The 27,600-nt window shown below is 45.2% G+C and overlaps 1 protein-coding gene across 2 annotated transcripts; it reads right to left on the minus strand.

Annotated features, from left to right (window-relative positions):
• Positions 1–188: 188 nt before the first annotated feature.
• DAP3 (death associated protein 3) lies at positions 189–27,578 on the minus strand. Of its 2 annotated transcripts, XM_054011008.1 has the most exons (14): positions 27,470–27,578; positions 26,249–26,310; positions 24,939–24,985; positions 16,847–16,969; positions 15,223–15,324; positions 10,890–10,998; positions 10,546–10,638; positions 9,932–10,062; positions 9,351–9,431; positions 8,760–8,918; positions 6,476–6,535; positions 4,728–4,817; positions 3,645–3,762; positions 189–590 (listed from the first exon to the last, which is right to left on the minus strand). In XM_054011008.1, the coding sequence occupies exons 3-14, from the start codon at positions 24,978–24,980 to the stop codon at positions 505–507; spliced, it is 1,194 nt and encodes a 397-aa protein (XP_053866983.1). In that variant the 5' UTR covers positions 24,981–24,985; positions 26,249–26,310; positions 27,470–27,578; the 3' UTR covers positions 189–504. The 2 variants fall into 2 exon arrangements, with proteins under 2 accessions (XP_053866983.1, XP_053866984.1); XM_054011009.1 differs by lacking the exon at positions 6,476–6,535.
• Positions 27,579–27,600: the final 22 nt, after the last annotated feature.

A 27,600-nucleotide genomic window follows, 5' to 3' on the forward strand; every position in this document is an offset into this window, starting at 1 on the left:
GCCCAGCTCCATGGAGCCACTGGCACCATTGTAAACGCGGGACTGGCCAGCCCCAAATGGCCTGAGATGTCCCCTCCCCCCAGGGCTGCCGCAACCCACCAGCACCACAGAACATGAGAGCAAGCCAGGAGAGCAAACAGCTGGAGCCAGCTCACAAGCCCCTCACCCATTCAACCTCAGACAGCACAGACTGGCACCATTTCCCATTTATTGTTGGTGCAGTGTCATCACAGCTTCTCCTAGAGAAATCCTGACAGGGTCAGGTGCAGAAGTCCCACCGCAACCCTGTTCTTTCCCCCTCTATCCCTGCATCCTCTCCTTGGCTGGTGCAGAGTTCTCTTCCTCACCCAGCTTTTCCAGTCTTTCCCTGGCAGGGCTGGGAAAGAGACCCCAGCTCTTTCTGCCTAGCAAAGTAGCCAAGGGGGCCTAGAATAGAGCAGCAAGAAGGGCTGGTTATTTTAGGATTAAAAGCCAGCAGTGGCTGTCAGCGAAGATGCCTTAGTATCAGAGATAAGCAGAGATCCGTTCCAGCTGCCAGGGGTTGGAGTTGCTGAGAAAAAGTAGTTCTTTTCTCCCTTCTTCTGTACTGGCTGAAAAACAGAGAAAAGGAACCCTGTCACCACCACATTAGCAACAAGTTCTTCAGTTGTGTTAGGATTCCAGTGTACTGGCCCTGAAAGCTTTATTATAAATCCATAGATTCCAAGGCCGGAAGGGACCAGTGTGAGCATTGATGCCCTGTATAACACAGCCCCATCCAGCTTCCCCACATGAATTCCTAGAGCATCTCTTTTTGAAAAACATCCAATCTTCATTTTTAAATGGTCAGTTATAGAGGCTCCACCCCAACCATCAGTACAGTATTTCAAATTATCCTATCCAATATTTGCTCCTCATATCTGGTTTGAATTTGCCTAGCTTCTACTTCTAGTCATTAGATCATGTTATACTTTTCTCTGCCAAGATTGAAGAGTCCATTATCAAATATTTGTAGATACACCTCGATAGAACGCTGTCCTCGGGAGCCAAAAAAATCTTACCGCGTTATAGGTGAAACTGCGTTATATTGAACTTGCTTTGATCCACTGGAGTGCACAGCCCCGCCCCGCCCCGAGCACTGCTCTACCACGTTATATCCGAATTTGTGTTATATCGGGTCGTGTTATATCGAGGTAGCGGTGTACTTACAGACTAATCAAGTCACCCCTTAACCTTCTCTTTCATAATCTAAATAGACTGAGCACCTAGAGTCTACCATTATAAGTCAGATTTTGTAATCTTTTAATTGTTCTCAAGGCCCTTCTCTAAATCCTCTCAATTCATCATCCTTGAATTGTAGACAGCAGAACTCGACGCAATAGTCCAGCAGTGGTTGCACAAGTGCCAAATACAGAGGTAAAATAACATTGCTACTCCCAGCTGAGAGCCCCCTCTTTATGCAATCAAGGATTGTACTGGCCCTGTTACCCACAGCATCACAATGTGAGCAAATGTTCAGTTGACTATCCACCACAACACCCAAATCTTTTTCAGTCACTGCTTTCTAAGATTGAGTCCTCCATCCTGAAAGTATAGCCTACATTCTATGTTGCTAGATGCTTACATTTAGCCATATTCAAACACATAGTTGGTTTGCACCTAGATTACCAATTGATCTAGATATGTCAGCGACCTGTTACAGACCCTTGCTGTCCCCATCCCTCCCACTTAGTCCTAATAGCAATTGGCTTAAAACCTGAAGCAGGAAGTCTTATATCCCTTCCAAAATTTGGCAACATTAACTATAACAAGAATATCCAAAAGTTGTTATCACTGTTCAATCCCTCTTTGACTCTTGCTAATTCTTGAATTCCACAGCCAGTTCTGAATTTGTCACCCTTCACTTTTACTGAATAGCCCATGTTATGAAACAAGAAGAACAGAAGCTCCCACTCTTGCCTTTCACTATGTTTTTTAAAACTACACCCCCTCTTATTTATCTCCTTTCTAAGCTAAGTGATCCAAATCTTTTAAATCTGCCTCATACAAGAGTTTTTCCAGGCCTCTGATAATTCATTATCCTCTCAAAACCATCTAATTCTACAATATCCTTTTTGTGTTGGGATGATTAGTACTGCTCACAGTATTCCAGAAGAGACAAACCATTGACTTATAACATTATATTTTCTGTATTATTCTCCATCCTATTCCTTATGCATTGTAACAGTTTGCTTTTTTGAGCATAGCTGCAGTTAGCCAAGCTCTTCATTAACTACTCCACAATGGTGTCCAGGTCTTTTTTTGAGTTGATACTGTTAATTCAGAATGCTGAAGGTATCTGAGCAGTTCAACATTCTGCCTGCTGTAATTTATGTTCCTGTTTATTGGCTTCATGAGGGTTAGATTTCCAAGTTTTGAACCTTGTTGTAGCAGTGTTGGTCCCAGGATATTAGAGAGACAAGGTAGGTGAGGGAACATGGTTCAATAAAAGATTTTACCTCACTCACTTCGTCTCTCTAAGTTTTCAACCTTGTTATTGAGCCACATTGGTTTATTTCAGGCCTTATATTGTTTTAAGTAGCATCCATGTCATATCTAAGGATTTCACTTTCTTTGCTTTTGACTTTAGGACCTTGTGTCTGGTTTCCTCATTTTAGTGCAGTCTCCCTTTTTAAAGTTTAGTGTAGCTGTGTTACTTTGTTATCCTACATCCCCATAGGATGTTGAACCAAATTATGGTGTTATGGTCATTATTATTTAGTGGCTCAGCAACTGTCATTCTTAAACCCAAGCATTAAGTAGTAAGTTGAGAATAGCCTCTCCTCTTCTGTGGTCAAGAAATAGCTCTTCCAGGAAACACTTTAAATGACGAGAAATTCCTTCTCTAAACTTTGTGCTGTTATGCCATGTGGCAAGTGTATATGTGGGTAACCAGTGTCCCCCAGTATCATCATCATCATATTAGATTTGCTGCCTCTGATCTCTCTCAACATTATGCACTCAATATACTTTTCTAAATCTAGAGAGCTGTAGTATAGCACTACTAATGTATCTGTATTCTTACCTCAAAATATATCCACAAAGCTCTTCTGAAAGAATGTGGAACATATATATCAGTGGCATCCTGATCAGCCTCAAATGCAAGATCACATCTACATGTAGATTTAACTATACACTTTGTATATGTGGTTTGATATAATTGCTTGAGAATGTTGAAATGTTTAAGCACTTTTCTAAAAAAGGAATGTAAATTGCAAGATACTGCAATGCTATTTTCTATTTAATTATAATCCATAAAAGATTACCTTCATTTCAGGATCTAAATATGACCTTTTAAAAAAATCCATTGGGAAAAGAAGGTTTGAGTTTGATGAAATATGCATTTCTTTATGCTTGGTGATAATGTGTATGTTTATTATGAGGGCAATGTCAGATCCAGATTGTCCCTATTCCTTTAAATTCTTGGATTTTGTAAATACAATAGGTAGTTTTATTGTTAGCACTTAGCTTTAAAAACAACAAGTTTCTTGGTTTGGGTTAACAGCTGGAATAATGGTATGAAGGGTACAGAGCTCATCTTTCTCGGTGGTGGAGATGGAAGTTGAAAGTACTGCAGTATATGCAGCTGTCTTCATTCCTTCACATGGGAGGGGGGCAGAACTCACCTCTCTCATGTTGAAGCCACTTGCGATCAAGGTAATACTGATAACAGCTCTCAAACTCTCGCTGACTGTAGTTGGAAACCTGGATGGGAATGAAAGGGTCCAGTGTGTCGAAACCCTCCTGGAAGGGAAAAGTGAAACTGTGAGACAGACTGAGGGAATGGTCTGAGCTGCGGAGAGATAAGGCACAGTCTAGCCATGAGCAAGCTCAAGTAGAACTACAAAAAAAGAATAGCTCTATGGTTCGTGTAACCCAGGAAGGCAACTAAAACAGAGAGAATAAGTGAACTCTGAAATACTCCAGTTATTTGTGCAGAAGCGGGCTAGTGAAAGAGCAAAAAGCTGAGAATGAGAAGTCAAAAAGCAGGAGCACTGGGCAGACTGGGCTGGACCTTTTTCACCATGTTCAAAGGCAAGTTCCCCCCACCCCTGTCACACACAGGCCAAGCTGAAGAATGAGACTATGACAAAGTTAGATAAAGAGTGTAAGGAACAATTTGAAAGATATGGAGGTTGGTAGCCACATGGCAATAGGGAGACCAGGGCCGTCCTTACCCATACGCAAAATACGCAGCTGCCCCCGCCCCTGCTCCACCCCGCCCCACCCCCACTCCCCTGAGGACTCCAGAATTGGTTGGGCCTGCACTCACCCGTAAGTAGAGCAACCCTGCCCCAGCCTGCTCCGCTCCCCTGGCTCCCAGCTGCGCCGCCAGCAAGTGCTGGGGGGTGGTTCCCCCCTCCCCCCAAGCCTGGGAGCCAGGGGAGCAGAGCAGGCTGGGGCCGGGTCACTCCACTTCTCGCAGGAAATGGCCATCCCCCCTCTCCCCCGGAGTCCTGGGGCTAGCCCCCCCCTGCTCCCCGCCCACAGAGTCCTGGGGCCCCACACAGTGCCCCCACGGGGGGCTGCGTAGGGTACCAAAATAGCTAGGGACCGCCCTGAGGGAGACTGAGCCAAGCATAAGGGACAGCATGCAAGAATGACTGAACAGAGCAAGATTGATTCAGCCCATCATATCTACTGCGGAGGTAGGTCCCAAACATGCTTTACATGTACCAATGCAGAGGAAGCCAGAGGCCATAACTCACCTTTCCCAGCAACTCGTGGGGCAAATAAGCAGAACGTGGTTTGAAGAGAGAGCCTGTCTGACTAAGAGTGGTCACAATGGCACCTCCATTCTGAAACACAGAGCTGGATTAGAAGGAGCCTTAGGTATAGGACATACACCTCACCTGTCTAGAATCATTAACTGTCTCCTGTGATGATATCCTGCATTTTCCTTCTGGATCCTGTAATTACCTTCAGTCCCAGCTTCTCCTAGGCAATGTGTGGAACAGAGCAGAAGTACTGGCTGTGAAGAGCACCCATCTACTCTAGTTCCAGCAGGATGCAGTGCAGAAAGTAAGGAAGCAGCACTGGTTCTTGGGCAGCTCTTCCCCGGGGACAGTGCTGAAGGGAATGGGACAGAAGCACTGATTACAGAGACTTCAGGATGGGAGTGAAGTAGCTATAGGATCTCCACACTACCTCTATTGGGAGAAGCTGGAACTGAAATAGCTTTTTCACTAGGTGGCACTGTACAGAATCTGAGAAGAGGCTATGATGGTTTCCCAGTCATTCCAGGCCTGGCCACTACAAGCAGACATTCAGCACAAAATAAAAAGCTATCTGGAGGCGATAAAGCAGGGGTGGGCAAACTACGGCCCACAAGCTGTTTTAAGCCCGCCCGTGAGCTGCACCACACGGCTTGGCCCTGTTCTGGCCGGGGTGCTGGGTTGGGACTGCACCACACGGCTTGGCCCTGTTCTGGCCGGGGCGCTGGGTTGGGGGCTGCACCACGCAGCTCAGCCCCGCTCCGGCAGGGGTGCTGGGTTGGGGGCTGCACCACGCAGCTCGGCCCCGCCTTGACCGGGGTGCTGGGCTGGGGGCTGCACCACGCAGCTCAGTCCATGGCTCGGCCCTGCTTCAGCGCTCTTGCTCGGCCGCAGGGTCAGGGCCGCACCACGCGGCTCCCAGAAGCTGTGGCATGGCCCTGCTCTGGATCCTACGCATTCCAATGGGAGCTGCAGGCGTGGTGCCTGCGGATGGGGCAGCATGCAGAGCTGCCTGGCTGCGCCTCTGAGTAGGAGCCGGAGAAGGGACATGCCACTGCTTCTGGGAGCAGTTTGAGGTAGGCGCCACTCCGAACCTGCATCCCCCAAGCCACTCCCCATGCCCCAACCCCCTACCCCAGCCCTGATCCCCCTCCCGCTTTCCAAACCCCCCAATCCCAGCCTGGAGCACCCTCCTGCACCCCAAACCTCTCATCCTCAGCCCACCCCAGAGCCCACACCCCCAGACAGAACTTGCACCCCTGCCCCAGCCCTGATCCTCCTCCCGCCCTCCAAACCCCTCAGTCCCAGCCCAGAGCACCCTCCTACACCCCAAACTCCTCATCCCCAGCCCCACCCCAGAGCCCGCACCCCAACCCCTATTTTGTGAGCATTCATGGCCTGCCATACAATTTTTATTCCCCAACGTGGCCCTCGGGCCAAAAAGTTTGCCCACCCCTGTAATAAAGTGAGACATCTGTTATGCAGTCAAGATTATTTAAAAAGCTTTCAACTGAAACATCTCTCCACCACATTCTTTAAAAGCTTTTCCTGTAATACATCTGTCAATGAAAGGAAGAAATGGAATAAGTATAAAACTACTAAACAGAAGGAACTCCCCCAAGTCACACAGCTCTGTAAATTCCCAATAGGAAGCCCCTCAGTAGGTGTCTCAGCTCTGGACGTCAGCATTTAGCTCTGAACATTGTGCAATGACTTGCCAGCAAGCCCACACATGCACTCACCCAGTCATTCACCACCATCTTCCTCAGATTGTGGACTAGCGTCAGTTCCTCTGGAGATACCTAATGATGACAGAATGTCAGGTACAGCTGGCTGGAGAAATCACTGTCTCCCAGCTCCTCTCCCACCCATGAGGTTCCTTTGGATGCTTAAACAAGTAAAAAACCTCAGAGCACAACAGTTTAACAGTGGCTGCAGTGCAAGAACTATTTGGAGCTTCCTTCAGAGATGCCATTGAGATTTTTAGGGGCTGTTTAAAACACAAGCATGCACAGGAAGAAGGCAGAAGCTTTTCCACAGGCAGCCATCTGCCATGAGATCAGTTTCTGGGAATGGGATTCTGGTAAGATGATCCATTCCATGCCATACAGGCACTACTAAATTTGAATTCATTAGCCACATGGCAAACATAACGTGAATTCATTTGATTAAGGCAATTATGTCACCCTTCTATGGGAAAAGCTACAACTGAGCAAAATATTCCACCTATCAAGAACCTCAAAGAGCAGCTCTGGCATCTCAACAGACTAACACTATTATTTACTCGTAACCCTTCTCAACTCAGGACTTCCACTTGCTTTCCCTCTCTGTAGGCCTGGCATCATCCTTGATATCAGTCTCTTCTTCCACATCTCCTGTGTCTGCAGATCTAGTCATGTACTAGACCTCCCCCAGGCCCTAATCCCCTCTCACCTGGACTATTAAAACTCTTAATGTAAGAACGGCCATACCAAAGGTTCACCTAGCCCAGTATTCTGTCTTCTGACAGTGGCCAATGCCAGATGCTTCAGAGGGAATGAACAAGGCAATTATCAAGTTATCCATCTCTGGTTGTCCAGTCCCAGCTTCATGCCAGTCACAGGTTTAGGGATATCTGGAGCATGGGATTGCATTCCTGGCCATCTTGGCTAATAGCCATTGATGGACTTATTCTCCACAAACTTTTCTAATTCTTTTTTTAACCCAGTTATACTTTTGGCCTTCACAACATTCCCTGGCAATGAGTTCCATACGTTGACAGTGCATTATGTGAAGAAGTTTGTTTTAAATTTGCTGCCTATTAATTTCATTGGGTGACCCCCTGATTCTTGTGCTAAGTGAAGAGGTAAACACCACGTCCCTATTAACTTTCTTCACACCATTCATGATTTTATAGACCTCTATCATATCGCCACCCACCTTACATATTTCTTTTCTAAGATGAACAGTCGCAGTATCTTTAATCTCTCCTCATACCGAAGCTGATCCATATTCCTAATCACTTTTGTTGTCCTCCTTTGTACCTTTTCCAATTCTAATATATCTTTTTTGAGATAGGGCAACCAGAACTGCAGGCAGTATTCAAGATGTGTGCATACCATGGATTTATATAGTGGCATTAGGATATTTTCTGTCTTATCTATCCTTTTCCTAATGGTTCCTAACATTTGGTTAGTTTTGTTTTTGTTTTTTTTAACTGCACACAAAACAGATGTTTTCAGAGAGTGATCCATGACATCTCCAAGATCTCTTTCTTGAGTGGGAGCAGCTAATTTAGACCCATCATTTTGTATTTATAGTTGGAATTATTTTTTCCAGTGTGCATTATTTTGCATTTATCAATTTTGATAAGGCCTCTCCAATGAGGCTACCCCCGTCCCACCTTCTCCCTCATACTGACCTGGATTCCTTTGCATTTCAGGATCCAATTCAAAATTGCCCTCCCTGTTTTTGAACCCTTATACAATGTTACTCTCCTCACATCTCACCTAGCATTGCCCCCCCCCCTCCTGCCTTCACACTCTCAGTAGCGTAGGTGTGAGAACTTTTTCCTCTGCAGCACCTTCCACCTGAACCATGCTCCTTGCATATTTCTGCCTCAGTGACTCTCCAATTCCTTCAAAATCCAGCTTGGAAGCCTCTTGTTTGCTTATATCATGTAACTGCCTTCTTCCTTTGCTATTACTTAACACTGTCATTGTATTTAACCTCAAGAATTTTGGAGAAGCAGATTGTATGAAAATAAAGATACAAAATAAAGCTGTATATTGGCAAGGGTGTTGAGCAAAATGGATGCCCTCCTGTTCTTTGTTGTGTGAAGTCATTCACTTTCATATTCTGCATTGCAGAATCCTCATTGGACAGCTACAGTTTGCAGAATCCTCTGAGTTAGAGAAGCTGGTATATTGTTTATTACTGCTAGAATTTAACAGCCCTGGAAACAATCATCATCCAAAGGTGGAACCAAACCCTCCCTTTAGGTTTCTCCATTTGTGTTAGCCACAAGAAAGGAAGGTAATTTCCTACAGCACTTTTGTCTTTCTTCCTCAGCGCTGTCCGTCCCCAGAGAGCATTGATTCCATCCACCGCCACCAGAAGTCTAAATGAACCAAGAGGACACTGCTTCTTTAACTCTTTCAGCACAACCCCCACAGCATCACTGGCATTCTTCACTCGAGTTAAACCCTACAAATGGATGGGTACACAACATTAGCAAAGGGAGAGAATGCAGGCCATGTGCAATCAGGAAGCCTTGGCACCAACTTCTCTATGAGATGCAAAAAGACCTAAGACTCTGTCCTCCCCTCCCAAAGGGGCAGCATGGTCTAATAAATAGATTGAGCATAGGGATAGGTGTCAGCAACTCCTGAGTTCTAATCCCAGCTCTGACACAGACTGTGTGTGTCTCCTCCTTGAGGGGTCTAGTTCCATGCTTTGGTCTTCCCATCTACAAGGTGAAGGTAACAACCCTTCCAACTTCCCAGGACTAATATTTGCACAATGCTTCAGAAGCACTAAATATAGTTCTTCTTCCCATTCCCTTCACTGGGCTTCATGTCTCATTTTCATATTATTGACAGGTTCCAGCAATACCATAGGCAGTTGTCATTCCCTCACCTGTTCCACCACTTCACCCAGTGGTCTGCCCTTCTCAGTGCTTTCCCGTTTGCTCCACATGTATGTCTGTTGTGTTTTTATCTGTAATAAAAGGAGAATTGGGGTAGGGTAATTGAACGTAGATGGAGAGTGTGAACTGCCAAGCTCCCACTTCAGGGGCAACTCAGCAAACCTGGGCAGTAGGAGCCCCCACTCTGCTCCAGAGGAGCTGGGAAAGACAGCTGCAGAATGGTATTTCTTGGTGCAGCATCCCTCAGTGATATAATGACCAAAAGCTCAGATTTCCCCCAGTGGTGGGACCCCTTTGCAAACACAGGGATCTTTAATGCATTTCCAACCCCACTGAAACCTACATCCAAATAAGTTACATGATTAATGGTAAGTTATCCAATGTGAATGCACATTGGATAACTTCACTATCAACACAGGAAATGCTTCTCAAAAAAACAGATCTGTGTACCCCATTCCACTGGAGAGACATTCCAAGTGAGGGAGCACATCCCCATGAAATTTCCAGAAGAAGCTGTTCCTGTAGGTTTTCCCTGGTTCCTAATCCAGTGGGCTCGATAGAATCTACTGACCTCTTTTAAGAAGTGGTCATTTGAAGTTTTGAAATTCTTAAGCCAGGTAGATGCTTCCAGAGGCTGGTCAAACCGCTCTTTGTTATAGGAGGACTGCATAAGCTCCCTGCAGTTCTTCACCCAGAGGTGAGCTGTGAAGCAGAAACAAAATGAGACAAACAATTGTCATGTTTAGCTAAGAGTAACTGCATGCTTTCTTTCTGGTCCTTTTTCCTCATTCTTCTGTATTCACCACAGAAAACCACTATGCCATATAATGAGCATACCCCACCCTTGGGGAAATAGCCACACAGCAAACATTCACCAGGATTTAGCCACAACCTCCAAATGTAGCAGGATCCATAACTCAGGGCACCCATACCAGACTGACTAGTTTGTACTGAAAGAGCATGAGGTTGTGTGTGCGTGCACAGGGGAAACAACACTATTCAACGCCTCTGTTTTCTTCTTTATGTTTTGCTCTTAATTTAATAACTTTTTATATCCCAATTATGGGAAAACCATGATGAATAACATTTCCCACTCTATAATGTCTTCAGCTGCTTTGCCTTCCCTATAGGTTAGTTACAGCACACAGAACATTATGCATTCAGAGGTATCACCAGGGTACTTACCATCTGGAATGTGCAGCACCAGCCAGTCCTGTTTTGCACAGTAATGAACAGCATGGCACAGCGTCATTGTTTTCCCCGTTCCCTTTTCCCCATCTCCAGCATAAACTGTCAAGGAAAACCTCAGATACAGAGTCTCCAGAATATGGATTTGGGGGGCGGGGGGTGCAGAAAAGCCTCTTTTTCCCGTCTAATTATGTGAGGAAAGGGCATTGGCGGGGAAGGTGGGAGGCTGACCCATGACACCCAACATGAAGTCAGAATCCCATCTCCCTCTCAGTGTGCAGGAAGCTCAGCTGCCCTTATTTAACACACATTCTAGAGCAGGGCAAATGAAGAAAGGATACAGATAACATATCGGATAGCCGGGTGGGCAAAGTTGGTGCTTTTCAGATAACCAAGGAGTTCTAGAGCTGGTTTCCGCACCATCAGGCAGCTTTCATTGAACGTCTTCATCTTACAGGAGACAGAATAGGAACAAGGAGCCATGTATTAAGCACACATCAGCAGCTCCTACCCTGATTATGTCTGAGTTATACAATAGTCTTTCGGGGCTGCAGTAACACCAGCCCTGACAGAAGTGTACTGTACTTTGTGTCACAACCCCTCCAGCTTGTATCATGACCTTCCTTCACTTTTTCTGCTCTCTCTTATTCAGAAGCACTTTCCTGATAAGTACCCTAAAAACTACATTATCACAAAGGTTCCTTCTGGCCTTGGAATCTATTAATTGCTTCCACATTAACACGTTACAGAGATTAGTTTAAAATTCAAATTTACTATTAATGCTATAATAGAACTAACCAGCTTGAAAATCCCAATCTCATAGGACCTGCCAAGATTGGAACATACCAATTTATTTTGATTACAATATATTCAAAAGAGCACCTATCAAGGGCTATAGGCATCTTTGCCAAAATTTAAATAATTTACTCCCTGTCTGAAGTCAGAAAATTACCAGCTACACTAAACAATACCTCTGCCTGCCTGCCTCCCCGAAGCCTGAGTAACCAGATGGAACTTGCAACATGCCCTCAAAGTCCAGTATCCAGTGGCCAATACCCAAAGCTTCAAAGGAAGAAGATAACCTCCCCAGTCCTCAAGTCTTCCCGCCTTAATGCTCCTAAGCCAGTCATGCAATGCTGCACATGGTAGGAAACATTTCCTTACAACCTTAAAGGGATCAGAGGATGTCTTGAGGCCCAAGATAGTCATACTCCCTAGCCATGGCCCTGTGTAGCTCACAACTTAAATTCAGCAGTACTCTGCCATGGCAGACTGGAAATTCTGCAATAGCTGCATTTAAAATTTAAAACTATATGAAATATGTGCCAAGACAGAAGCCCATTTATTTTTATACTATGGGTGAATTAAATTCAATGGCAAAACTTTCATTGACTTCAGTGGGGCCAGGATTTTACACCCAGTTCAACTTTACACAGAGGTGTAGTTTGTTTTGATGTGTCAGATTTTTTTTCTTGACAATGCATAAATGCATATCAGAAGGTTGGGGAACTGTAGCAGGGTGGACACCCACTCCTGCCCTGAGGGGTTGGAAAAGCCCTGCAGAGGGTGCTCTAGGGGCTGGTGAGCTAATTCCCTGGACGACCAGCAGGAGGCACCGCAGGGGTGAGTCTGGACCTTCTACATTCAGGTCCACCCCTGACACAAGGGGCAAGGCGAGGACAGCAGGACTATTGCCTGGACGGGAGACACTGAGGAATGGGACAATGGATCCTGTATACCGCAGGGTATATTATGCAGAGACCCCGGGGGTTGTCCCTGGGTGGGGCCCAGCGTCGGAGGCCCAGTGGAAGGGGGCTGACGGCCTGAAGGGGGCCCGGGAGACCCAGGATGGACTGTGGGCGGCGCTGTAGGCCCTCCAGGCACAGATCGGCCAGCTGGCAGAGGAGCAGCGGGCCGTGCGAACACTCCTGAGGAGGGAGTATAAAAGAGATCGTGGAGGGCGTGGGCCACAGAGTGCCAGGGCCAGGAGGCCCATGGGGAAGGCTTGCTACGCCTGCGGTCGAGCTGGACATTTAAAACGGGACTGTCCCGATGGGGCTGGAGGCAGAGGACCTCACCCTGCAACGCGACGGTGCCTGATCCCTCAAGAAGGCCGCGGGGTGAGGGAACCTCGGTGGCTGAGGGCATATTGGGCCTGTGGGCGCAGGGGGCACCTGGAGCGGGAGTGCCCCGGCCCCAGGAATACGGCCCAGGGCAACCCATGGAGGGTTGGCCCGGTGAAGGACAAAAGAAAAATACCGAGGCCTGGGGCAGCACAGAGGCGGAATGCCTGCTGGGGCTGTAGGGAGCCCGGACATATAAGGAGGCACTGCCCCCTCAGAAGAAATGAGGAGAGGCCAGAGGAGGTGCCTGTGAGGCCAGAAGGGCCAAAATTGCTAGAAGTGGTGACCGGGGTGGAGGGATCCCTGCGGGAGGCAGGAACCCAGACTGGCCCGGGGTTTGTTGCCGATGATGAGACCCAGACCGAGTGGACCCAGGAAGAGGCTGGGACCCAAGTGGTCCATGACCAGGCCACCAAATGGACCCAGACCCTGAGGGTGGGGGGTCAGGAAGATGGCCTGGGGGACCAGGACCTGCGGACGCGGCTAGAGGTCACGGATCAGGCCCGGCGGACAGCAGAGGCGGGGCTCCAAAAAGCCCGCCAGGAGAGGGAAGACCTGGCTGTCAAGCTCGAGGACAGTGAGGAGAAGCAGGCGCGGCTGGCGGGACACCTCCGGGCCGCACAGGCCAGAAGGCCCCTTGACTCCCTGGGATAGGGGTTTTAAGGGGGAAGGTGTGTAGCGGAGTGGACACCCGCTCCTGCCCTGAGGGGTTGGAAAAGCCCTGCAGAGGGTGCTCTAGGGGCTGGTAATTCCCTGGACGACCAGCAGGAGGCACCGCAGGGGTGAGTCTGGACCTTCTACAGGAACAGAGAAGGGAAGCTTGAGATTTTGGCCACTTGACAGTGCCATTTGCATCTTTTGGCAGCAGAGAAGGCATGAGAAGCACTTTGGAATTCTGGGCTATACTAGTTACAGTGGATGTTTGTGTTGTCATCTTTAGGTTTCACAGTCAGCAACTCATTAAGATGTACAGGACAGTTTGCACCTTTCCAAGGTATTGTTTCAGGCAGTTAGCACACTCAGGAAGACAACATTGCTTTGGTTACATTTGGTTCCCATTTCTAAGGTTTTCTTCATAACCACGAGTACTGGAAATTTTTATTTTAAATGAACGCTTAGATTCTGGAGTACAATTCTGGAGTAAAGGACGACTTGACAGCAAATTCTGCAATCCTGGAATATATGGGACCCTGTTGCAATCTTAATGTTATACTAGTAGCTGAAAGGGAAATGATCAGTGAACACAAAGTTTTCCCACTTCAGACTACTGTTGTCTCTACTTTCTATTTTCCTTATTTTTCCTTGTACCATATCATCACTATTACTAGTGGCAGATATCCCTTAACAAGCACACAAATGTAATTCACCTGCATGTATGTTATTATAAGCTACATTATCTGGGGAAGAATCATTTAAATAGTTAAATATTAAAATATTTTGTGAGGATAAATATCAAGTGAAGCTCACAACACTGCCTCAGTCTAGGAGAATCGATTTTCTTTAAAAAATTATGTTTATGTTGCATGATTAGGGAAAAAAGTTTCCCAGTTGGAGACTTTTCTCTGCATTTATTTAATTAAAAAGCTTGAATTTAAATTTAAATCTAAATAACCAAGGCAAACATAAATGGCAATCTATAATGAGCTTTAATTACTACTGGTTTTCTGAGAAGAAAAGAAACTTGCCCAGATATTTAACTGAGCCTTTAAAAGGCCACAGTACGTAGTTTACACAAACCATAAGGTTTGTAAGTTACTAGGTTGCTGTATTATGCTGGGAGCACATACACTATTGTCTGCACTCAGATACGATCAGGAAGGGCCCAACAAGAAACCAAAGCTAGGAAATCGATACTGATGTATTAATTACAGCACAGCCTGAAGAGAAAAGCCATGACAGTGTTAAGGGGAGGAGCCCCGCTGTGCTCAGGCATAGGATGTTTCACTGAATTTCTTGGACTATTGTAACAGGTGGTGTTAGGTGCCTTGCTTCCTTGCCATTGGTCCATTTACATTAGTGATTCACAGATCATTTCTGAGTCCAGAAATGCATTTTAAACAGCAAGCTATAGCTGCAGAGTAAACCCCACCACAATGAGATCTGTGTCACAGATGGAAAGAAAGAGCAAGATATTTTTTGCTGATCGAAAGCCATTTTATGAGCAAGTCTATTTTACACAGAAATGACACCATCCAAGTCCCCAAGAGGGGTTGTGCTCAGACAGTCTGGACCCATAGCACATTATAGACTCAGAAGTTAGAGACTGAGGAAACTTAAATCACATCCCACTAATCTCCACTCCCCAGCCCCCTTCCACTATGCAAAGCAAGATCAATCTTCTCTCAACCCAGCCCCCTTCCACGGAAGGATCACTCATGCCTGTATGCCATCACTGCCAAAAGAAAATCCAGCTTTCTATGGACCCAAAACAACTGTATTCTTCTCAATGAAGGTGCCTCAGGAATGTGGCTGCCTGCTGTCCCTCGCATCACAGTCCTATTACACATCCAAAGCCCCCCACATCTCCCCAACCAGCACTGAAACAGAGTACCTGCATTTGGAAGCGGTAGGGCAGTCCATGTGGAAACACCACTTTCACCTCCTGGAGCGGGATGCTGTAGTGCTGACCCTCATGTTGCTCTGCATGGTTGGCCTATGAAGTTAAAATACAAATTGTAACAACCATGGGAGGCTGAACTCTAGATGAGCCATCACATCTGTCTGTGTACAGAGGTTCCCTTAAGAGTGGGGCAGTAATGTACAACCCAGGCAGAATAATTATCATATTACTCAAAGTCAAAATACACTTGCTTCTAGGTTTTATTTATTTAGCAGTGGTGATAATCCACAAAATGGTTTCTTTTACAGTGGTGAAGTATATGCAAGTCTGGAAGCAGCAGTGCTTCCTACTCGCTGTAGCACAGTCCAGGGTGTCTCCTGGATTTGCAAATTATTTTTTTAAATCAATTTTGATCTAGACAAGTCAATCATACCTCCACCCTATCAAGATATTATTTGGGGATACACACAGGGACCAGGGCTGTTAAGTAAGAAGGTGCTATTTCTACATTCTCTTTTGAGAGTTTAGCTTTCATGTTGTTGCCTCAGTGCTGTTTAGTGAAACTTCCCTGTAACCAAGCATTTTAACTTTGTCGGAGAAAAACTGAGTTCTCACTCTTTTGTTTAGGTACAGCAAGTCAGATGCTTTATTAACTCTCACAATTGTGCAGAGGAGAGAGCTAAGCAGATCTCTCTCAGGTAACTAACGAACTGTCATGCATTGCAGTTCCCTTCTGTCAGTTCTTTTCTCTGCTTCCACAACTTCTAGAGGAAAGTTGTGGAATAAGGTGGGAAGATGAACCACAGGAGAATCTTTAGCATAAGAAGTGATCCACAATATGGACAAGCTTGAGGAACATGGATTTGATTCATTAAGAAGCATTGGCTGCTGTTGCCAAACATATATCAGACATGTGCAACCGGAATGCTGAAGCCAGTTGCTTGGCAACATAAATCCTAGACCTAGGACAGTGGAGACAATTCTTGCCATCTGGGCTCCTCTGTGCAGTCTGTAGAGATGCTCTGATCACATGACTGGATCATCTGCATGCTGCTGTTTCCATAGAGACCTCAAAGGAATCAGCAGTGCAAGAGACTCCAATTACAGAGGCAGTGGAAAAGCTCCTCAAAGGCTTATTTCATTCATTTATTTCACTTCATTTTGTGCTTGAGAGAGGGTGAGACTACAGCTGGAATTATAAAGCCTGTAGGGTGTGCTGGGTTATTTTTTCCCTTAATAGCCAATCTGGGGAGGTTAGTCAGAAAAGAATGACCCTGAAGTTGAAATTAAAGGTATCTGATGCCAAGTTCACCCACATCTGAGCTGCTACAATACATGACCCATTTCATTTGTACAGCTGCAGAGAAAGAATCAATACATGTTCCAAAGGGATTTCAGAAAGGGTCTCGGCCCTGTTTTGAAGGCTTGTTATTCACACCCTAAAGGAGCAGGGCATGGCTATTATGAAGAACCACCTACTCCCTTCATTCCCACTCATAAGTAGCATATGATCTCAGTCAGTGAGCACCACTGGGTCCAGGGTGCCTAAGAACAGACACTGATGCACTTAGGGAACTGGCTAGTTGACATAATAGTAAATATGGCAGTAACTCACCGGGTTGCTCTCACTGGTGCGGAATACTGTTCTGGGTTTCTCTGCTGGGATTTGGACATCCTGATTAACCGCAGCACTTAACCAAGCCCTGGCACTGGCATGGAGAAAATATCCAGAATCCAACTACAGAGGAAAAACATTTCTCAGAAATTGAAAGATCATAATTACATGCAAAAATCCAGTTAACTGTTGAAGCTTTACACACTTACTATACACATCAGGGAAGAGTCAATGTAACACGTACTACTCTGGAAGTAGGGGGTCACAGCAATTAGAACATATAGGAAATTCATTGTGTAAAGCTCAATGTTATGTATAACCCTACTGCAAGTTCAATTGCATCGTTCTAAACCCCTTCAATTCACTTAAGTCCATCTGCCACCCTTACAGAGCTGAGCTCTCTATCTAAATGAGTTATCCCATTAAGTATCAGAGGAGTAGCTGTGTTAGTCTGTATCCACAAAAACAACGAGGAGTCCGGTGGCACCTTAAAGACTAAACAGATTTATTTTGGCATAAACTTTCGTAGATAAAAACCCATTTCTTCAGCTGCATGCAGTGAAAATTACAGATACATGCATAAATATATATTGGCACATGAAGAGAAGGGAGTTACCTTACAAGTGGAGAACCAATGTTGAAGGCCAATTCAGTCAGGGTGGATGTGGTCCACTCCCAATAATTGATGAGGAGATGTCAATACCAAGAGAGGGAAAATTGCTTTTGTAGTGAGCCAGCCACTCCCAGTCCCTATGCAAGCCCAAAATGATGGTGTTAAGTTTGCAAATGAATTGTAGTTCTGTAATTTCTCTTTGAAGTCTGTTTTTGAAGTTTTTTTGTTGAAGAATGGCTACTTTTAAATCTGTTATTGAATGTCCAGGGAGACTGAAGTGTTTTCCTACTGGCTTTTGTATGTTACCGTTCCTGATGTCTGATTTGTGTCCATTTATCCTTTTACATAGAGACTGTCCTGTTTGGCTAATGTACATGGCAGAGGGGCATTGGTGGCACATGATGGCATATATCATATTAGTAGATGTGCAGGTGAATGAGCCCCTGATGGTGAGGCTGGGTCATATGATGGTGTCGCTAGAGTAGATATGGGGACAGAGAAGGCAACGGGGTTTGTTACAGGGATTGGTTCCTGGGTTAGTGTTTCTTGTGGTGTGCTGTGTAGTTGCTGGTGAGTATTTGCTTCAGGTTGGGGGCTGTCTGTAAGCAAGGATTGGCCTGCCTCCCAAGGCCTGTGAGAGTGGGGGATCGTTTTCCAGGATAGGTTGTAGATCGCTGTTGATGTGCTGGAGAGGTTTTAGCTGGGGGCTGTATGTGATGGCCAGTGGTGTTCTGTTATTTTCCTTGTTGGGCATGTCCTGTAGTAGGTGACTTCTGGGTACCCGTCTCACTCTGTCAATCTGTTTCCTCACTTCCCCAGGTGGGTATTGTAGTTTTAAGAATGCTTGATAGAGATCTTGTAGGTGTTTGTCTCTGTCTGAGGGATTAGAGCAAATACAGTTGTATTTTAGGGCTTGGCTGTAGACAACTGATCATGTGATGTGTCCTGGATGAAAGCCGGAAGCACGTAGGTAAGTATAGCGATCAGTAGGTTTCCGGTATAGGATGGTGTTTATGTGACCACCACTTATTTGCACTGTAGTGTCCAGAAAGTGGATCTCTTGTGTGGACTGGTCCAGGCTGAAGTTGATGGTGGGGTGGAAATTGTTGAAATCCAGGTGGAATTCTTCAGGGGCCTCCTTCCGGTGGGTCCATATGATGATGATGATGTCATCAATGTAGTGTAAGTAGAGAAGGGGTACTAGGGGACGAGAGCTGAGGAAGCATTGTTCTAAGTCAGCCATAAAAATGTTGGCATACTGTGGGGCCATGCGCGTACCCATAGCAGTGCCGCTGACTTGAAGGTACAAGTTGTCCCCAAATCTGAAATGGCTGTGGGTGAGGACAAAGTCACAAAGCTCAGCCACCAGGTATGCATGGCTTCATCAGGGATACTGTTCCTGACAGCTTGTAGTCCATCCTCATGTGGAATATTGGTGTAAAGAGCTTCTATATCCATGGTGGCCAGGATGGTGTTTTCAGGAAGATCACCAATGTATTGTAAAAAGAACAGGAGTACTTGCGGCACCTTAGAGACTAACAAATTTATTTGAGCATAAACTTTCGTGGGCTACAGCCCACTTCATCAGATGCATGTAGTGGAAAATACAGTAGGAAGATCTACACACACACACACACACACACACCCACCCACACACCATGAAACAATGGGTGTTACCATACACACTATAAGGAGAGTGATCAGTTAAGGTGAGCTTTTATCAGCAGGAGAGAAAAAGAACCAGTACAAACAGTTCTTTTTCTCTCCTGCTGATAAAAGCTCACCTTAACTGATCACTCTCCTTATAGTGTGTATAGTAACACCCATTGTTTCATGGTGTGTGTGTTTGTGTTCCTTCCTACTGTATTTTCCACTACATGCATCCGATGAAGTGGGCTGTAGCCCACGAAAGTTTATGCTCAAATAAATTTGTTAGTCTCTAAGGTGCCACAAGTACTCCTGTTCTTTTTGTGGATACAGACTAACATGGCTGCTACTCCGAAACCAATGTATTGTAGTTTCCTCAGGAAGTCGATGATGTCTCAAAGATGACTAGGAGTGCTGGTAGCGTAGGGTCTGAGGAGAGAGTCCAAATAGCCAGATATAGATAATAGCTGTCCTTAATGGGAGTGGACCACATCCGCCCTGACTGAACTGGCCTTCAGCACTGGCTCTCCTCTTGTAAAGTAACTCCCTTCTCTTCATGTGCCAATATATATTTATGCCTGTATCTGTAATTTTCACTCCATGCACCTGAAGAAGTGGGTTTTTTATCCACAAAAGATTATGCCCAAATAAATCTATTAGTCTTTAAGGTGCCACCGGACTCCTCGTTTTTATCCCATGAAGGACAGATCAAGAGCACAGTGCAGCCATTGAAGTCTTATAGCTGAGAAGTTCCTGTAAAGTCTCTGCCTACAGTGACGAATGGAAGCTAGTACCTTGCAAATTCAAGCTGCCTAGTAATCCACAATCGCTTCAATTACTGCAGGATTAATGCAGCACTGCCCACTATTTGGTATTTATAATTAAACTCCTTGCATTGATTTCCTGGCTAACTATGTCCCAGCATACAGAATTTTTCATTAAAACAGAACTATGAAGGAGAAACTGAAACAGCCAGCTAAGCGAATACAAGCTACTCTATAGGAAACTCATGAAGTGTGCCTGTAAGTCCCAACCAGAAAGGGCAGAGGATTAAGGGTAGCAAGGAATAAAAAGAAGAGATTTTAGTAGGCCAAGGTGAAAGAAAATGTTAAAGGTGAATGTAGAAGCTGAGCTCAGAGATAACACAGGGAATTAACTGTCCCACACACTCAGGGCAGAGAGGCTGAGGAGAGGCCAAAACAAACAGAAATGAAAACCTGCCTAAGCATTACAGACAGCAACAGTTGCTGTCTCCAACTCAAGATACAAAGAAAGCAGTTTCCTGCTCTGCCTCCCTGTACAGTCCATTTGTTCCCCAGCACAGATGAGAGCAGCACTGTGTAAAGCCAAAACACCAAGATTTAGACACAGAACAGCTGCTTAAATTCCACATTGTGTCATGCAGCTTTTCTGCCATCAGCATTTGAGGGTCTTACTTGGGGTCACCTGAAAGGCATCACAGGGCTTTGAAGAAAGCAGAACGCTCAGATTAACCCACATCAAATATGACTGTGCTCCTGATTCAGCATTTCAGCTCTCTCTACTTAGGGAAGGAACAAAACCAGTTTGTATTCTCCACTCTACACACCTATTTGACTAACCTTAGTAATAGAGGGCATTATGCAGGTAAACACCCTCCATGTTTATAGCATCAATCTTCAGGTTTATCGTCATATGGCTAGGTGGTCTCTATTTGCCCCAAGGGTGCCCTTTTCTCCTTAGCACCACACAATTTGGAGAGATGTCTCATTTGGCCTTTTTTTTAGACTTTATTTTCACCTAGAGATGTATGACTTATTTTGGTGCTTGTGAGAGCAAGGAACTAAGAGCACTGACTTAAGTCAAGCAGTGTCAACAACTGGGGCTGTGAAAGTACCTTCGCCTGCTCTGCTAGTACACCTCAGTCATGACCTGGTACAACTCCAAGTCCTTCCCATCCCCACAACCTCCCAGTCTCTGCCAATGGTACCTCAGTTTCAACCATCTACCACCCATGCTGTTTTGGTCCTGACTCCCTCCCTCACAGCCCTGCCAATGCAGCTCAAGTCTGCCCTGCAACATCCCCTGCTACTCCAAATATGCATCTCTCTTGCTTGAGACTTCAAAGTGCTTCACACTGTGTGGCTGATCAGTGATGTAGACAAGTCAGGACTTTAGTGAACTCGGTTCAAATCTTGGCCTGGGTCATAGAAATGAAAAGTTATTGCACTAGTCCGCTATTGGCTCCCTCCCCGACATCCACCATGGCTTGAATGAAAGCCAGGTTCTAAGCTCTATATAGACAAGTCAGGATAACCAAGAGCTTCTGCCAGACTTCCTGCTCCCCATCCCACTCCTCCCAATGCCTGCTCACATAAGTCTTCCAGTAAACAGGATAAGATTTTGGTTCCATTTTTACACAGCTTTGAGACCAGCACTGCCAATTCCACTTTTCCCAAAGCAAAATCCCACGGCCTCAGTAAAACTTGGATTCTACATGAAGTGAAGATCATTCTCTTTGTCCCAAAGACAGATGATCCAAAAGACGGGAGATAGCATGATGTACTTCTTAGGATCACCTGCACAACATTCCTCATTTGTCACACTGCTTTGGCAGTTTCCATCTGGGGACTCCTTTCTGCACCATCCCATAGATGCAGCTTTTAGTATACCTGGACACAAAGTCCATCTAAATGTGCTAGAATGGATAGAGAACCAAAACACAAGCCTCTTGAGTGATGGGCACCAATCTATCACAAAACACAATGCAACAGCTCTAACAACTGTCCTAGAGCTTTAAGGATGCACATTTGCATTTTCTGAGTTCACTGCGGTTTATTGGTCAATTTGGTTTTGCAAGCCACTTAAGAGGTTAAACTAAAACATTCCCAATATTCTACAATAATTCAACATCAACAAAATCAAGTCTTCGAACTGTCACCTTGCTGCACCTGACTAGAAGCATTTTCAGTCTCATGTTCAGAAGGCATTACCATTGGCAAATAGAGAAAATCATCAGTAACTCACTAGTAGGGGGACCAGACAGCAAATGTGGAAAATCGGGACAGGGAGTGTGTGTGTGTGTGTGTGTGGGGGGGGGGGTTAATAGGAGGCTATATAAGAAAAAGACCCAAAAATTGGGACTGTCCCTATAAAATCGGGACATCTGGTCACCCTACTCACTAGGCATTGTACTACCAAGGGTTCCTTTTTCCCCCCTCTACATGTAATGATGCTCCTATATGGGAGCAACAAATGTCACTCAGTCCTTGGAACTGACAGATTCTCACATCACAGAGAGCAAATGAGCCAGGAAGAGGTATTGATAAAGATTGCCGGTTAGTGTTTGGGGAATTTTAAAGCTTTATTTTTATTTTGTACCCCAAAAGTTTTACACCTAGACCACCATTAATTTACATACTACATGTCCTGACTTTTTAAAATTACAACTTCACCCTCAAGGCTATAAAGTATTCACATGGAATACTTGTATATGTCTCTCGACAGTTCATCACAGGATTCCATTTATTTAATTTTGAAAAACAGGTATGTAAACTGAACACGCTGTTCAAATGCGATCTGAACACAATTCATCTCAGTCCTAGCAAGTGGTGTTTATATTAAATTGCTGTTGGCCAGAAGACAGTAATCTAACTCAAACCTCTTAAATGACAAGCCACCTATCACACCTTAAACCAGGGATTCATCAAGAAACCAAATGCCATAAGGTGGAGCTGTTTCTACATGAATCCCTGCACCTCACCGGCCATGCACTTATTCAATAAATCACCATAAAAGCGATTCCCTACATTCTATGCAGGTCTCAGTGATAACTATGGCACTGCACAACAGGAATCTGATCTCTGGAAACAAACAGTTTGTATATTCTCCCTCTGCAGCACAGGAATGATACAGTCCTTGACAAAAGAGCATTTAGAAGTCATCTCAAAAGAGGTTACCCTGATTTAAATAATAGAACAAACAACTAGAAGATCCTCTTCACTATTAATGATTCACCCCAGATGGGCAAAGCTAATGCATTAGCATTGTGTTCACAAAGCTGTAGATTTTACATTCTGAGGTAGTGCACTAGGTCTTTAAATCCTGCTCATTGTCTGTATCCTGAGACTGTGTACTGATGCACGTGCTGAGTGTGCAAGTTATATCTTTGAGCTAGTGATGCAATGGAGTATTCTTAGTGCAAAACAAACAGACTCTGGACTCTGTCCATAAATAGGCAAGGCTGTGGCACTAAGCCCCCTCCTCACTTCCCAGAAAGGCAGAGAGAGATAGCAGTAAGGAGGACCCCTTGCAACTTGGATGTATCTGCTTGGGTAAGGTTGGTGGGCCCACTGCACTCTTCACCTCCTGCTACACAGAGTCCTCTTCTGGGATGGCACTGGCATTTTCTTAACCTTCCAGCACTCGGTCTTGGAGTTTGCATCTAATTGAGATGCACAGGGCAATTCATACCTCATTTTTTCATGCTGTCTGTATTCTGGAAGATATTGCTGTCTTGGTTTTATTTGGTTCACATATTCAAGCTTTTCTTTTCCATCACAAGGGCTAGAAACTCAGGCCTGATATTTTTTCATATTGTTATATACAGTTTGGGTAGTACCAAACTTCCCCTTTTTGGCTGGGGACACTACTTTTTACCAAAAGAGTTAAAACAACATAACTGCCTAATATGGATGAGTTCTATTGGTACGAAGGGTACCTTTATACAAGTATAACTGCATCCACACAAGGGGGGTATTGCTTGCTTTAACTATGCTGGTTTCAAGCAGTTCAATTGGTACAAAAACTGCATGTCGACAAGCCCTTATTTTTTTTTCAAAAAAATAGTTTAGAGTCTGATGTAACATGGCTCCAGAAGATGGGGACCTTGACATGGGCTAAAGTATCTATGCTTCAATCCAGCCCTGGCTTTTAAATTCCTAGTTTACACACAAGTTGGTAAAAATCCTACAATTAAAACCATAAATGCACAAACAACTTTACAGCTTGAAAATAGGCAAGATGAGCTGCTGTTATAAACCATTTGCTTTCAGAAGCTGGGAGCCTGCTTCCTGGCCACTTGGAACAATTTAGGGTTGCAGGTTTGCTGACAGATGAAGTTACATACCTCAGTCACTGGACATTTGAAATTTAAAGGCCATAAGAGCTGGAGGAAGGTAGTCACATGACTAGACTAGACTGACATGCAAAAGGCTGTTACTCAGAGTTAAATCTTTTTGAAGAGAAAGGTCCTCACAACTGTGCTGCTATTTGCCATAAAGGGGCCACAGAGCCAATTTAATTGGCCCCCAGGGACAAAGCCCAGAGCAGAAAGAGTTTCCCTAGCAAGCATAAGGTCATTAAGATAACCCCATGATTCTACTTCCAACACAGTCCCCAGGATAGGGGCATGCCAGGCTAGAGCAGGACCACATTACTCTGCACTTCAGCTATTTTGGGCTAGAGAATGACCCATAAGTGGCCCCTAGAGTTGTTCTGACTCACACTGGGGGCAGATAGGCCTGCAGCCAAGCCCAGAGGTGTAAAGAACATATAAAAGCCATCTTTGCCCCATCTTTACCCCCCTTCTTAGGCCATACCACCTCAGGAGGCACAGTAAAGAATCAAGGCCATCATCAGTAGTGGATCTTCTTATCAATAGTGCTGTTCAAGGTTCTTGAGAAAGGATACCTTTAGTGCAAATCCAGCAGATTTTGTGTTTTCAAAATGACTTGTATTACGAAATACAATGTGAAAAATAGCATTCTGGACCCTTTATAGCGATAATCATTCCAGATCCCAAGACTGAGATCCAGCAAAGGGGATACTTCACAAATCCAGTGCAGGACTCACCTTGGGCCCCTGGCAGATCACTCCTTTCACGCTTCTCAGCATTATCCCTGCAAAGACAAGAGCGGAGTTTACTCTCATCAATTCACAATATCTGATCTCTCCTATCAAGTTGTCAAATGCGTGTCTTAGGAACTGTCATCAGCCATGGTGTATACAGTGTTCTTGTAGCCCTGATGGTCCCAGGATATTAGAGAGAGAAGGTGGGGGAGGTAATATTTTTAATTGAACCAACTTCTGCCTGTGAGAGAGACAAGCTTTCGAGTTTACACAGAGCTCTTCTTCCATCTTCTCCCTCATCAGTCATGCTTTGAGCCTGTTCCATGAAGAGAGAATCCTAGTGAGCTCCCAAAAGAATAAATGAAGTCAGGTTAACCATGTATCCAGATGGCATAAAGTATTTCTTACGTCAATGAGAGTGAAGACAAACTTTGCACGGTCTCCTTCTGGCTTTAGAACTACTTGCAAGCAAATGGTTTTCCTTTACTCAGAATCCTATGTCCACGCTCTTCCAAAAGTTAGCTAAAAATATGTCAAATATCATACAAAAACTTTGTATGTAAGCATCTCCCAAATCCCAAGGTGAAGGACTTCGGGAAATATATGATTTTTGTTTAGTGCCAACTATACCCAACATAGAGGACAAACTGTTCCTGCCCAACGAGCTTACCGTCTAAATAGACCAATAGGATTCCGACAAAGCATTAGGTGATGTGTATGTGCTTCACAGCAGTAAAGCAGGTTATTAAAACAGCAGCACTGCCTTGGGGGACAGCATAGCAGTTGCACCTAATAGAGAAGGGTATTTTGCAGAGATATTTTCAATAAGCACCATACTTGATAAGTAGCTTTAAAGACTGAAAGCCTTGGTCTTGTGCTCAGCTATCTCGAGGGATGGATATTCCCCTTTCCTTGTGATTTTAACAGGCAGAATCAAATGATTCCCCTTCTGAATAAGAGAAGTCAGTTTAATATTACTAGATATTATGAAGCAGGAATCATGCAAGACAACACTAAAAGACATAGAAAGCTTCTCAATTCACTCCTGCTCCTACATCTGTCAGAGTCCGCTGCTCAACAGCCAGCTTTGGTTACCATGACAGAAGGAAAAGCAGCAAAATGCACAATAGACAGATTGAGGCAAGAACAGAGGGTCCCAAAAATCAATTCAATCAGGGTATTTGTGCCTAAGGCATTCTTCATAGCACTATCCTAAAGAGCATGTGAGAACACAACATAAAATGTAACAGATTTAAAAAAACTCTTCACTTGTTAGACGTTATTATATAATACATTCAATGCAAGCTACTAACCTCCCAGGAGTGGACGACTTTCAGGAACCAATAGGTTCTGATCTTCCTGTAGTTAACAGCTTCTGCACAGAGGAAACACAAAAGCTAATTTATGAAGGAAGACAAAGGTTACTAACTGGGTGGAATCGTATCTGGAATTCTCATTATACTGAGGAGGAAGGAAAATAACTGAACACTTAAGGAAGGATGACATTAGTCTGGTAAAGAGGTCCTCTGATCTCACACTGAGCAATCAGTAAAAAACAAATTTAAAAGAGCAAGTTTTAGTTTTGCCACATAAAAAACTTGCCGAAATTCTTAGTTCATTCTACTCTCCAGTGCCCAAAAGCAGCAGCAAGAACTGAAGATACTGGTTAGTTTTCGCTCAATGGCTGCTTCGGAATCATTGAGCATAATCACTGCCGTGTCTGTTATGAATAGCATCACTGAGTCAGCCACGTTGCAAAGGTTCTTCACAACACTAAAATCTGGGGCTTTCAAATCTGGGGTGAAGGCCTTTCAGAAGAGTGGCAAAGGGCTACTGGGACCCAAAGGTTTCATGGAATTTGGAGGGAAAAGGTGGAAATTACTGAGAGGGCAACAAGGAAGACACATTAGGAGCCAAATATAACGGACAAGTGGCAGCTGTGCCAAACAGAGTTCAGCACTGTGAGGCAAAGCAATAGCTGGATGGACCAAGCTGGGATCCAGTGAGACTCCAAAGGGCCACACTATTGGGTGGGGGAGATAGAGAAGAGGTCATAGCAAAGGGAAGATCCTGTGGGAAAGGAACAAATATAAATGAGGGCAAAAGCAGAAGACAGTATGAGTGAGGGCCGGGGTAGGGGTGTTAAACTTGGGGCCCTGTCCCCCAAGCCACTCGCCCGCAGGATGCCTTGGGGTCACAGCTCCATTGTCCCGATGGGTGTTTTTGGCTCGCTCTCCCCGGAACTTTCGAGGGCACGTAGCTGAGGCCTCTGAAAACTCGGAGACCCAACCCTCCCCCGCCACGCCGGAGCGGTGCTGCGAGCTAGGCGGCTGCCTCCCTGGGCCCATGACAGCCGAGCCCTGTTAGGACCCCATTCGCGTCGCCACAGGTTCTGCAGGGGCGGGTACACGCTTCATCACCAGCCCGCGAGCGCTCCAGCCCCTCCCTAAGCGCGGGTAATGGCGGGATACAGCTGCCCGCGTGCCGGAGGGCCTGTCTCGCTCGCCCAAGCACGGCACCTCGCGAAGGCTCACCGGCAGATGGGAACCCCGCACAAGCCACTAGACTGCTCCCACCGCACCCCTGGGCGCCGCCATCTTACAGGGAAAGAAAAGGAAGTCATGAAGGCATCTGCTTACTACGGATGCTCTGAGAGGACAAACCA

The sequence above is a fragment of the Malaclemys terrapin genome, chromosome 21 (genome assembly GCF_027887155.1).
Source record: "Malaclemys terrapin pileata isolate rMalTer1 chromosome 21, rMalTer1.hap1, whole genome shotgun sequence".
NCBI lineage: Eukaryota > Metazoa > Chordata > Testudines > Emydidae > Malaclemys > Malaclemys terrapin.

Excerpts from the sequence above, each read along its gene's own strand:
- DAP3 (XM_054011008.1), bottom strand. The coding sequence starts at position 24,980 with ATGCTGAGAAGCGTGAAAGGAGTGATCTGCCAGGGGCCCAAG. Across the intron at positions 9,432-9,931 it reads ATGACCACTTCTTAAAAGAG|ATAAAAACACAACAGACATA; the intron begins GTCAGTAGATTC and ends CTTTTATTACAG. Across the intron at positions 4,818-6,475 it reads AGATGGTGGTGAATGACTGG|AATGGAGGTGCCATTGTGAC; the intron begins GTGAGTGCATGT and ends TCTGTGTTTCAG.